Source organism: Micromys minutus, assembly GCF_963924665.1.
Source record: "Micromys minutus genome assembly, chromosome: 6".
Classification (NCBI taxonomy): domain Eukaryota; kingdom Metazoa; phylum Chordata; class Mammalia; order Rodentia; family Muridae; genus Micromys; species Micromys minutus.
This window is the reverse complement of record NC_137975.1, coordinates 62,105,827-62,119,604: the sequence shown is the minus strand read 5'-3', so window position 1 is coordinate 62,119,604 and position 13,778 is coordinate 62,105,827. Positions and strand designations below refer to the sequence as shown.

Below are 13,778 nucleotides of genomic sequence, written 5' to 3'. Positions count from 1 at the left end.
TCCTAGTAGAGAGATTACTGGGTAGTGGTTAACCACCCTAAAATTCTCACTTCCATGGCTGCCATTATAAAAAACAATGGAGAGGTTGTTATCAAGTGGATAGGCTTGGGCTTGTGTGCAACATTCTGTCATTGTTCAGTTTAAGATCATTTTTCTGAGCTCATTGATCGTGACTCTTTCCTGTCTTAGGTAACCATCCCTTTGTGTCATAAGCATTAGCTGCTCCTCAACATTTTCTATCTCAAGTCCTTCTTGAAAGAAGTTGGAAAGGTCTGCATGAATAATGAGAACAACATAGCATTCCTGCTGGGTTCTTTGGAATTGGGGAGCCCATGGCTTTCCTGTTCACCTGTGGCTTATCTTGAAGTGTCATATAAACTTGTGCTGGTGAGAATCGATCACACCACTAGAGAGGCCCTTGGAAGGGGAGGGAAGCCCAGAGGAAGGTGCGTGAAGCTTCACTTTAGTACTTCATCTCAGTCTTGCCTCTAGGCTCCCCTTGCCTGAACATATAATTTCTTTCGACACCCAGTAAGGAATGGGGCTGATACAATAATGCTTCTTCTACCTCTAGCTATGGTGGACAGGGTTCTTGGAACTAACAGCCCAGGGAGAAGCAGCATGACCCAAACTCAAGTCTAGTCTCTCATCTACACGTGTGTTCCTGAACAACGAAGGGGAACAAAGGTCAAGAACTGATGGACACACCACACCATCATACGGCTTCATCCTCTCCGGGCATCTCACTCTGGTCCAATAGCAAAGGAGTCTAGAGACTTAGTAGAAACTGATCTTGCTCTGGTGGTTTCTTCACCCAGGTGCCAAGACCAGCTTTCTGAAAAGCCTTGAAGAGCTGCTGTTTAACAGACTGGTAGGTGTGAGCCTCCCGCTTGGCCTCACAGTACATGAATGGTGTGTCTACATGGCCTGGGATCCGTGTGCTTAGCTGTGGAAAGAAGGAGAAAGTGCATTCAGACAGCCATGTTAAGGTGAGGAGTTTCACAAGCAAAATGCTAGCTTGATGTTAACCTTTTGCTTCTCTTAACACTACAGTGGCAGGGTCTTGGGAGACAGCTTGTTTGGTAAAGTGTCTGGCTCACAAACATGAGGACCGCAGTGCAGATCTCTAGCATCCATGTAAAAAGCTCGTTGAGTTGGTGCAGCACTGGAATGGTGGAGACAGGTGAGTGCCTGAGATTAGCTGGCTAGCTAGTCAGCCACTTGGTGGGTTTCAAGTTCACTGAGAGACCCTATATCAGACTCAGCGTTGACTTTTGGCCTTCAAACTCATGTGCATACACAACTTTCATCCTGAACATATGCACTCATATGTACACATACATGTAAAAAACCAAGCCAAACCCAAACTGAAGTGCACTTAGCTGAGTTTTCTTGGAAAATTTTATGAAAAACCCAATTGTTAAGGATACTTTGCTCCATCAGAAGTATAGATGAGTAACACATGTGTAATGTGAAAGACGACTTACCTTCTATTAAGAATTGAGCACTGCCTTCTTAGCTGCGTGTGATGACACACACTTATAATCTCAACACTTGGGAGGCTTAGGAGGATGGCCATGTTCAAGGATATATAAGAAGAACCCAGCTCAAAAGGAAAGCCCAACAAACTACAGATAGAAACAGAATGGCACCAATACTAAAACCTAATTAGGTGAAGGATATCCAGGTTGGGCTTGCGTACTAACAGTGTCATGGCAGGCAGGAGAGAAGGAATTTGAGTTATCTTGTTAGTTAACTGGGAAGGCAGTAAACGTAGAATGTTATTGGGATTCAGAGTCATAGGAGGCAAAAGATGGAGCAATGAAAGGCAGGGAGAACATCATCCATGTCTTTAGTTCCCCAACAAAGGGCAGGCCCGTGGTAGGGGAGCTTTAGATAATACTCTCCCTGGAGTGCTTGTAATCGATGTGTCCTCTCTGTGGACAACAACCCCATAATCATGTGAACAAGAAGAGGATCTATTTTTTCAGCAAGCAAGAAGAGCCTGTGTGTCCCCAAACCTTCCAAACTCTTTGGAAGAACTGAGACATGGGAGAAGGGACCAGAGAAGGCGTGGTGGAGGCAGAGTTCTAATCAGGACTGCAGCATATTGTGCCCTGGGCCCACATCTGCATGGCTGTGGCAGAGGTAGGGGCAGGGGCAGGGACAGAGGCAGAGGCCAAAGTCTTATATAACTGCAATCTTTAACATTCTCTGAGAAGACAAAAATTTTGTTTTTGTTTCTGCTCTTCTACTGGGTGGCATACAAATCCAGACATGATTATTGGGTGTGCATGTCATATGGGTGCACCTATATGTGCAGGTGCATATGAAGAGCATGGACCAACCTCAGGGGTACTGTTCTCCAAGAACAGCCAACTTCATTCTGCCTCTCTCCCTTCCCCCTCTCTGTCTCTCTCTCTCTTCCTCTCCTCTTTTTCTCTAAGACAGGGTCTCTCATTGGCCTACAGTTTGCTGATTAAGCTAGGTGGGCTGGCTGGACAGCTCTAGGAATTCGTCTATCTCTGCCTCCCCCATTCTGGGACTAATAGTCAACCCAGCTGGGCCCTCTCACATGATCTCTGGGGCTTGAACACAAGTCCCTGTGTTTTCAGAGAAAGAGTTTCATTGACTGAGTTATATCCCAATACAGAAAAATGAGCAAAATACCTTTCTTCATTAGCTCACTTTTGCTATCTGCATTGTAATTTTTTATTATACTCTGCTATGCTTTAAGAGTATATAAAAGCCCGCTTTTCAGTTTTAACCATCCAGTTGTAGTTGCTATCGATTTACAGGTGAAAAACAGATTCTGAAACATTCTTGCAGTAGAAATGGGTAGCCTTCTGGGTTGGGGAAAATGCTAACACCGATAGTCACATTTTTGAAATTTAGTTGGAAATCACCCACTCTTTTTTCTTTTTTTCTAACTTCTTCCTTCTTTTCCTCTCTCTCTCTCTCTCTCTCCCTTCTTTCCTCGTGTGTGTGTGTGTGTGTGTGTGTGTGTGTGTGTACATGACTCAACATGCATTTGGTGGTTAGAGGGCAACTTGTGGGAGTATATGCTCTTCAAGTAGGACTTGAAAACTGAACTTAGGTCCTCAAGCTTGGTAGCAAGGGCTTTTATCCACTAAGTCGTCTTGCCAGCTCTTAGCTACTTTCTTTGAGGAGTAATTTCTTTATATGTGAACTTGGAATAATATTAAATCTCCTCTCTCTTTTTAATGTTTAAAAAAGAGATCTACTATGCATAGTGGTCTGTATAGCCAAGCCTTTATATCTGGCTATGCCTGGCTTTAAATGAAGTGTATGGTGAAGCCATTGAGTCTGGCTTTGAGTATAATGTTCCAGAAAAGCCTTTGCTATGCTTGGGTCAATCAGTGGAGGCTGAGACATTGTTATGAGACTTTTTGAACCTTGAAGAAATGCTGTCTCCCTGGAAGGGCTGTACTTCACCAAGTAAAGTATATGTGAGAATATATTATATGTGAGGGTTTGCAGCTACACTAACCTTGTTCCTGAAGACACTCCTGGCAAAAGCTGAAGTTCTTACTTTTGATTATGGGCAGCCATGGTCAAAAGGACTGAGATTTATGTGGGTTGTTGGCTCTCATGAGCCATAAAGGGCAAGATAACTTTGGTAGCTGGAACCTTTCCCAGTCCCAATTAACCCTGTATCATGTTTGAATAAAGAAACTGGAGTGAGCTAGCTGGGTATCCGTCTTCCCCGAGAGTCTATGCCCCTTGGCTCTTTCAGAAAATGAAGGCTTAGCATCTTGTGAACTTCTCTCACTACTGCAGCACGTATGAACAACACCAATCAATAATTATTTTATTTTACATGTGTGCTTGGGTATATGTATGTGCACCACAAGTGTGCAGTGCCTGTAGGGGCCAAAAGAGGGCACTAGATCCCCTGAAACTGGAGCTACAGACAGTTGTGTGTGGCCACGACAAACCGTACTTAACCACAAGTTTAAGTCAAGTGCACTTAACCACGGAGTCTTTTCTCCAGCTTCTTTATATACTTTTCATATGACATCCTGCACAAACCAACTGGCCCAGCGTGGTGGCATTAGGTGTCCACCAACAACCTCCTTTGTGGCTTGATTTCACAGAGACACATTTGCCAGAAAAAAAACGCATTTGGATAGAAAAGATGTAAGTGGACGGAGGGAATTCCCGGGCAATTGGAGAAAGGGCAGTAACCCTGGGGACCACTTCCTACATCCTGTTTCATAATTACTGCAGACCAAATGATGTCTTGTTTCCCTGGAGCTTCCTCGGGGTTTTAACGAGAGCCCAGGAACAGCTAGTTTTCTCCCCGGAAAGGACCGGTGCGACCTACCCTACCATGCAGCCGTGCCCACCGAGCAGAAAATGCGTGCTTGCAGAGCCTGGACGAGCCCCCACAGCTCCTCTTCCCAGTTGTGGCATTAATGATCTCCAGGTCGGCGCTGCCCACGACCCAGTTGGCACTGAAGTGGGGAGACTTTCCTGGCTGCCGGGCCTCGGCGTTGCTCACGCCTGTAGAGAGAGAAATGGGAGGCAGTCAAGCTTTGGGCTCAGACAGGGCTCCGGTGAGAGCAGATACTCAGAAGCAAAGCTCGGGGTTGAGCTGGGGTGAGAAATTCACAGAAACACTGCCCTGCTTTTCTCTCTTCAAACTTAGTCTTGCTGAAGGCATGGTTTTACCTGTCTTACTGGAGTTTGAAAACTAAGTTCAGCTCTGATGGGAGCTGTGTTTTAAAACTTACTGCTGGGATCTGCTGCTAACCTTTTAATTGGAAGGATTGTGTGGGCAAATCTTTCGTCTTCTGTGAATGTATGTTTGTTGAATGAAGTAATGACTTGAAAATTCTAAGAATGTGAGTTTTTTTTTTTTTAGTATCCACTCTAATTAAAGGACACACACACACACACACACACACACACACACACACACACACACCACAGATGCTCTCTCCAGCAGCCTGGCTTTCCAGCTTACACGCTCAGCTCCACCAGCCTGCTTATCTTACAGTGCTCCTAATCTTTGGTTAGGACTTCCCAGAAATGCTGGGCTGAAGTTCCTGGTAACTTACAGTGAATATCTGCCCTCTCTGATCATCCCATGGAGCCTACACAGCCAACAGTCTGGTCATTTATCATTTGTTTTTTCTGTCTGCTGCTTTTCGAAGGTTATGTTTGCTGACCCATGACCTCTGGGGAGGGATCATGTAAACAAAAACACTGTTTGGAGCCATGTGGCTCAGATAAATACTACCAGATGGTATCCACCGCAACCCCGCACATAACAAATGGCACCATTCTAAGTTTTAAGAGATCTACAGTATGGCCAGTCTTTGCTCAGAGTCTCAGGGACCCACCATGAATTTGAGCAGACAAGGAATTTGATCTCAGGTCTGGGCACTTCAATGATGCTCTGGAAAGTTTGGTTTCCAACCCAGAAACCCTTGCCAGTTGCCCTCTTGCCATGCCCCTTGTATCTCTCATCCCCTATAGCCCCTATAGATTCTCGTGTACAAGTCCTGGTCCAGATGGAGCTCTCTCTCTCTCTTCTTGTCTAGTGTCACCTCGTGTAGGTCAAACCTGCCAACCACACATCTGTGCATACTCTCTTCTGTTTCCTTAGCCATTGACACTAGACAGGTGGACTTATTAGGAAACATATTCAATCCATGACCAGCTCCATGTGGCCCAGGATAGCCATGGATGCGGCCCACCACAAAACCACTAACTTACTGAAGTAGTTACTTTTTTCATTGCTTCAGTAATGAAAACAAATAACTTAAGAAAGGAAGTATTTTTTTTTTCTGGCTCACAGTTGGAGGAGACACATTCCACCATGATGGGGAAGCCATGGCAGGCAGCAGGAGCGGGAAGCTAGCTGGCCATATGGCCAGGAAGCAGAGGGTGAATAGGAGGTGACATCAGGCTAGACCATCTCAAGGCCTGTCCCCCACTTCCTTCATCAAGGCTGTACTTCTTAAAGGTTCCACAATCTTCTCAAGAGCCCCAGCATGTGGGAACCAAGTATTGAAACATGAGTCTATGGGAGGACATTTCACTTAAAAACCATGACTCTCAAAACACAACCGTGCTCTTCTGTCGCGGTTTTGCTGTTGTCCTTGCATTTTGTTTCACAACTTGTGTGGTTCTCTCACGTGACTTTTGCAGATGGAAACATCGTGTCAAAGTGTCAAAGGGATAAACATATCCTGGAGCTCACAGGAGTGCATGGAGCCTGTAGGGAAGGAAGTAGCAGAGGTTTCTGCAGGAGCTTGTATTTACGCCAGCCCTGTGGATGACTCATGACTTCCTGGGATGCGCTTCCCTTGGTAGAGAGGCCCAGGTGTTGGGAAGCATTCCAGCAGTAAATCACTACTGGAGGGCACATCTGGAGGCTAGGGCCTGTATTCAGCTTCATGTGTGGGAGTAGCTCCCATCTCATCAGAAGACCTGCTCAACTGTGTTACACAGACTTCAGGGTCCTCCTGTGTCCCCAGCTCTGATCTTCTGGGATAGAACTGAGGCATGCTCTCTCAGCACATGGTCATTTAGCTTTGCCAATTGCCACCTAAACAGCCCAGATCCCAGACTGAAAGTCACCCTATGACCTTCTTCTGGTCACGGATGGGCAACGTTGGATGTTCAGGCAAATTCCATCCACGTCAGCAGCCCTTTCCCCTGGAAGTGACTTGCTATTGTAGCTGCCCACCCCTGAGAGCTGGGCAGGGGGAAACAATCTGGCCCATTGGCAGCCATGGACTGTCCTACTGGGCAGGGACCATGTTGGCAGGAAGTGGCAGCTGTTAAGGTCAGGGACGACTGGCTACAAAGGGATGTAATAGCTGTTTCAGAATTGTGGGTAGCCAGGCGCCGCAGACTGGCAATCTCCTCGGTTCTCTGCAGGCTCTTCTCTCCCCATTCTCTGTCTCCCATCTCTCTTGTTTTTAGGTTAGGATTGACCACCAAAGCGCACATTTAGGGCTTCTCCAAAATCTTAAATTCTGAACTCAAGAGGAATGCGTTTGAATGTCTGATCTCAACACATGATCTTCCTTGCCGTTCTTCCCACCTATGCTTCCTGTTCTCTTCCTGTTTCTGCTTTGCTGAAGACAGCGTTGAGCTTTTGCCATTGGCTTTGGCAAACAGACACACCTGCCTTGGAGAAGGCTCAGCGACAGCCTGCTGGGCTCTGCTCTCCACACCTTTGGCTGTCAGACTCACCAGGACTTCAGCAGTCCCAGAGAGTTAGCCCAGAACATTCTTGTGTCTCCCCATGGAGAATGCAGGGGAAGGAGGGGGAAGGGACATGAGCGGGACATTGGATGGAAGCCACGGGCTGATAGATTTGTGGGATTCAACATGTAGACAAGTCTTGGGACATAGGAACCAGAGAGACCTAGTTTCCAGCCTATCTCTGTCCCAAACCTAGGCACACATCATTCATGCTCTTCCTTTGCTCTCTGATGACTGAAACTTCATTTCATAAGGTTAAGTGGAGATCAAATGGGACAAAAAAGAGCACTGTCTAATCAAATGGTATACCGATTGCCATTTAAAGAATGATTCGTATCTGTTCATAGCAGCTCTATCTAAATAGCCAGAAGCTGGAAAGAACCCAGATGTCCTTCAGTAGATGAATGGATACAAAAATTGTGATACATTTACACAATGGAGTACTACTCATCCATCAGAAACAATGACTTAACCAAATTCTTAAGAAAATGGATGCATCTAGAGAATATCATCCTGAGTGAGGTAACCCAGTCACAAAAGAACAGACATAATATGCAGTCACTGATAGTGGGATGCTAACCCCAGAGGCTTGGACTGCCCCAGAAACAACTCACAGACTGTGTGAAGTTCAAGAAAAAAAAAAAAAAAAAAAAAAAAAAAAACCATTATGCTCAATCCTTACACACCAAGAAAACATTGACTAATTCTGGGTTACATCCTGTTTTACATGTACTTTTTGCTCATTGTAACTAGTAAGACCTTAATGCAGAGTATCAAACCTTAAAAAAAAGAAAAAAAAAAAAAAGCCAAGCACTGATAAAAATGTATTTGTATACATTTATGCAAAAATGTTTAAATTTTTTTCTTTTATCTTTGTTTTTTAAAATAAAGTTAAAAAAAAAAAAAAGAATGATTCAAAGGTCACCTCTACTCTGCTTAGTCTTCCCCAAGCCACACAACAAAATATCCCCAGTTATAGGACAGAAAATATCTCCTGTTAGATGATAAATTACACGATTGTTTCAGGGGATGGAGTAACCAACCAACCAACAAGCATAAGTCAGGATCGTTTTTACATTAAACACACATTTTTTGACATTTGTACATTTGTCCAACATTTAGCTTTAATACTTCTGCAGGAGTTATCATTGTCTACTTATGCTCTGAGCCTCCAGTTTAAAGATTATTTTTATTCTGTCCTTTGCCCGCAAGAACAAAAATCCTCTCTAAAGCAACCAGTGGGAATGGAAATCCAACCTTTGATGTCATTAAAAAAAAAATCACCACAAAGAAACATCGCTGGAAATATTTACTAAGTATTAGTGCCAGCAGAACGATTTTGACATTGCTATAATTAATGACTGATTTTGATTATAGTAAAGGAGATGGAGTGGCATGCCAGACTCACTTGAATGCGGCGTGCAGAATTACCAGTGTGCAATGAAACATGTGATTACCACCCAGAACATTCACACCGGCCCAGACCAGTGTTTTGCTGTAGGGCAAACCCTGCAAGGATGGTGACAACGCACAGTTGTCAGGAGATGGTCTCTGGGGTGTTCCGTTGGAGTGAGGGGGAATCTAGTTCCTTAGCCACTGGTCAACACCAGGATGCCACGTTCCATGAGAAGGAGCATGACCGAGTGGTGACAAAGTGTGGCAAGGCGATGAAGCTCTGAGTATGGCCTTCTTCCGAGTCACAGTGCCAAGGCTGCCTTTTCACTTTGCATTTTATTCTGTTTTAGGTGATCCTTTCTGTTTCCCATTGGCCACACCCATCACATTCACACACACACACACACACACACACACACACACACACACACACACACACATACACACACACACATACACACACACACACACACCCACACCCACACACACACACATACACACACACACACACAGTCCCTTGGATGTGAATAAGGCTTTGAAGATATGTCAATAAGATGATGATGTGACACCCAGACTTTTCTTTTTCTTTTTTGGTCCCTAGAGAGACATTTGTGTTCTATGAAAACATTTTCACACATATAAAAGAGCTCACTTACTATATGTAGATTTTCTACATTTAAGCCAACACTCTAGGTACCTTATTGGTAGTCCTGTGTGGGCACACAAATGGAATCTATAGATTTTGTAGTTTCTTTCCCCTTCTCCTTTTGGTTTCTCTCCCCCCTCTTCCCATCCCTTCCTTCCTTTGTGTGTGTGTGTTATATATGTCAGTGCTGTATACTTTTGAATTTATGTGTGTAGTGCATATGGTATATGTGCATGCACACGGGTCAAGGGACAGGTGCCTTACTTCCTTGAGGCATGCTCTCCCACTGAACCCAGAAGCTTTCGACTCTGGCCAGGCTGGCCAGTGTGTCACATCTGTGGTTCAATGCTGCAGCTGTAGGCATGCATGGCCATGCCTGGTTTTTATGTAGGTGCTAGAGATTTGAACTCAGGTCCTCAAGCTTACACAGAAAGCCCTCTCATCTACTGAGTCATTTTCTAGACCTGAGATTTTTTTTCTTACTGCAGTCTATCCATTCACTCTATTGTAGGTATCATTCCATTTCCAGGCCCCTGGAGATTGGTTTGAAAAGTGTTTGAAGACCATTAGGGGCCATGCCGCTTAGCCTGGCTTTAGGTTCTGTTGGATAAGATGGAGGTGCATCCCTGCAGGCACGGAAAGGAAAGGCTGACTTGTGCTTACCTTATTGGTTGGAGATGTAGAAACAAATAAACGGCAGGGCAACCTGAGAAGATTTAACATTAAAGTAACGTCACATGGTGAGCTGGGGATGCAGCCATGGAGTATTGCCTAGCGTACGTGAGGTCCTGGGTCTGAGTCTTATTGTGCTTGCATAAAACTAAGTATGGCGGTACATGCATATCATCTTGGCACAAGGGAGTGGGAGACAGGAAGGCAGACATTTAAGGTCATCTCCAGCTATACAGGGAGTAGGTTACATGGGACTCTGTGCTAAAAATATTAATACATTGATAAATAAAAACCAACACGGTACGTCCTGCCAAGACCCACCCTCAGTGTTCTCAAGGTGATAAATACATCAGCACACACTTAATAATCCAGCACATGTACAGTATTACCAACCGCCCCCAGTTTACAGTATCAAGTGTCTTCTGAGAACTATTCTGAAATTTGCTTCCAGGAGCAGACACCAACAGACCAGAGAGTCTTCCAGTTAACATGGAAGCCTGGTTCCAGTTAAGATTTTGAACAACAACAACAACAAAAAAGAGTATTGTGATGATTATAGTCCAAGACTGAAGGATATTACACCCCCTGGTGAAGAATCAAAAACCCAGAAACCTAGTACTGTGAGCAAGTGACTTGGGATTAAGATGATAGAATCCATGGTGTGCTGGTGGGAATCTAGACATATCTCAGAAGAAGGAGTCTTATGCCTTCATAAGATTGGCCTGTGGACAAATCTGCAGGGCATTTTCCTGGCTAATGATTGGTGTAGAGATAGGGGCTCCTTGGAGGTGGTGCCAGCCCCAGACAGGTGGTCCTGGACAGTGTAAGAAAGCTGGTTGAGACAGCCAACGGGAGTAAGCCAGTAAGCAGTGTTTGTCTATGGTCCTGGCCTCAGTCCTCTCCTCCTGGTCCCTGCCTTCAGTTCCTGACCTGACTTTCCTCAGTGATGGATTGTAACCTGAGGATTCTAAGAGGAAATCAACCTTTCCTTTGGTTGGAAGACCCGGCTGTTAAGTTTTCTGTCCACCATGTCCGGATAAGCTCTCCAAGCTTGGAGCAACATGGGAGACGCTGTTTCTCAACGGATCTTCTTCTTCTCTGTCTGACCTTATCCAGAGGATGACCCTGCACAGAACTTCCTGCAAGCTCTGCATGATTCTGCATGGAAGTCTTGCTCAGGTATGATAATTGGCCCTTCTCTGTAACCCCCCAAAACCTCTGAGGAAAGTCGCATAGCCTCTGGACAGATTACAGGTTCGACTTCCTCTCTCCCTATAAGAAACTGCCAGATAGGTTCTTGGAATTGCTTTTTATGTAAATGAAGCATCTCAGGCCTTCATCTCATCTAATAATGTATGCTCCCTCCCTAAGATCTATATAGCCCCTGTTTACCCCAAAGAAGTTGAGCTGTCTCCCTGAAGATCCTGGAGACAATCTGTCTGTCTGGATCCTGTATCACCCTCCCCTGTGCTTGTGACCAACAGTCCTTGGGGAGAAGGGAGGGTTACACTCTTCTCCAGGTTACTTTTGGTTGTGGTGTTTTATCGCAGTGATAGAAACCTAACTAAGATACTTGGTGTCTTGTTTCTTATTCTTTAGACTCCCTTCCAAAGATTCCTTTTCAGCCTTCAGAAAATAAAAACAAATAAAATTGGCCCAATAGAAATCCTAAGAAACATTTGCCTTTAGTGAACTACTTTGTAATGAGGGAACGACAGGGCAAACTTTAACACATTCCTAAAATTGAGAAAATAATGGTTTACTGATGGGGCATTGTAGTTCATTTATTATAAAGTTAATTGCTTGAAACAATACAGATGTGCACTCTGCAGTTCTGGAGGTCGGCAATCCACAGTCGAGGTAGCAGGACCACACTTTCTGAAAGCTCTGGGGGGAAGCCTTCCTTGATCGGTCTATTTTCTGGAGTATCCAAGTACACTTTTGGTTTGTGGCTGTATCACTTCGATCTCTGCTTCTGACTTCATAGGTCTTTTTTTTTTTTTTCTCTCTCTGACTTTTTCTCACAGTAACAAATGTAATTGTCTGTTGGGCCCTCTGAAATGAATCACGTCACGTCTCCTCATTTCACAAACTTTAATCAGAACTGCAAGAGCCCTCTTTCCAGATATGACATTTCACCAAAACCCCACTCTATGTGCCATTTCCTGAAATAATCCCACACTCTGGGCATCACTTCATTGGACAACTTAGTTTTCTCCGAGCCACTTCCTGGAAAACTCCGCCTTCTGAGCATCATTTCCTAGAATCATGCTGCACTCTGGCACCACCTACTGGCAAAAGGACAGATCTGCAGATGAGAGGGCTCACATCCCCCCTCTCTGGGGCCCTTCAGCAAGGCTAGCCCTGTGGGCAGATACCTTAACAGCAGCTGGTCATTTCTCAGGTTTGCAGAATAAACAAAAATAAATAAACCTGTCTGAGTGGGTCTGTCTCAATGCAACAGGCTCTTGGATTTGGAAACTTGTATCAAAGCCTCAGGAAACGTGAGGGATGTAGGAAGGGTGGTTGGAACATGATGCAACTTCATGAAATAAATCACCAGAATTAACTATGACCTTTTCCTTAGTGATTGCTTCTGAACAGCCGTGGTGGGTGGGGGGAATCCCTTCCCAGTTGTCTTAGTTAAGGTTTCTATAGCTGGGAAGGGACACCATGACCACAGCAACCCCAATAAAGAAAAACATTTAGTTGGTGCTGGCTTTAGTTAAGAGAGTGAGTCTTATTATCATAGAGGGAAGCATGGCGGCTTGTAGGCAGGCACGGTGCTAAAAAGACAGCTGAGAGTTCTACATTTGGATTGGCAGGCAGCAGGAAGAGAGAGTGAGCCAAGTAGGTCTGGCTTAAGCTTCTGAGACCTCAAAGCTCACCCCCAGTGATGCACTTCCTCCCACAAGGCCACACCTACTCCAACAAGGCCACACTTCCAATAATGCCACTCCCTAGGAGTCTAAGCAAGCTAAACAGTTCCTCCTGAAAAGTAATCTTTAGCAGACAAATGCTTCTGCAACTTTGCTCTGCCTGACACTCAGCACAGTGGTGTGTTGATGTTTGCAATTAGGTTAATCATCTTTGGTGAACTCTTTGAAATGTGATCTCTTATTCCAAAGTAGATGTGCATAAGAAATTGGCCAGTCTCTACAACCTTGAGCCTCATAGATCTAGAAGTTGATGTGTGTGTGTGTGTGTGTGTGTGTGTGTGTGTAAGGTATTATTACCCAGACATACTCCGAGAGATTGTCTGATTTGCATTTCGGTTCACACAATTGTGTTAACAAGATGAGATCAGAAATAGGCCAAGGTCAAATGTCACTTCTATGACTTTCTAGTAGTGCAATCTCTGATAATCTAATTAACCTACTACTGTCTCCCCTTTCCCCAGCACTCAATCATTATACCGGTTACTATGACCACTGCATTTAGTTCTATCATTGCTTAAGAGCAGAGTCAGACTATCCATAACTCATTCGTGAAAATTAGCTTTATAGTGGCTCCCATCTATATAAAGATGCCTTACTTCAAAGAAATCCTTATTTATTTAAAAAAGGCATTACATAAGTGAGACATTACAGCATGTCTTTAAATAGCTAGTGAGCCTACTATATTTAAAATGTAATTTGCTCTCCCCAAATTAAATTTACACAAGACCTTTCAGGAATGTGATTTTTATACAAAGTGAGGCGAGTCTATAATACAGGGGGTGCATTACATTTAATTTTGCAAAATGAATGGAGTAGCTTGGCATGCTTGGAATCATAAAGTTACAGGGATAGAAGGGGATGCTTGAATTTAATATGGATAG

General features: G+C 44.4%; 1 protein-coding gene across 2 annotated transcripts in view; it reads right to left on the bottom strand.

The window, feature by feature from the left end:
- Positions 1-769: 769 nt before the first annotated feature.
- The window catches only part of ADARB2 (adenosine deaminase RNA specific B2 (inactive)), a gene marked incomplete at both ends in the record, with an annotated part of 517,175 nt that continues 504,166 nt past the window's right edge, over positions 770-13,778 (bottom strand). The window contains 2 exons of one of the 2 annotated variants that reach the window (XM_080918367.1): positions 770-946; positions 4,349-4,527. In XM_080918367.1, the coding sequence (XP_080774493.1) occupies positions 770-946; positions 4,349-4,527 (356 nt within the window). The remainder of the gene's footprint in view (positions 947-4,348; positions 4,528-13,778) is intronic. The other variant, XM_080918368.1, reaches the window with a different exon arrangement.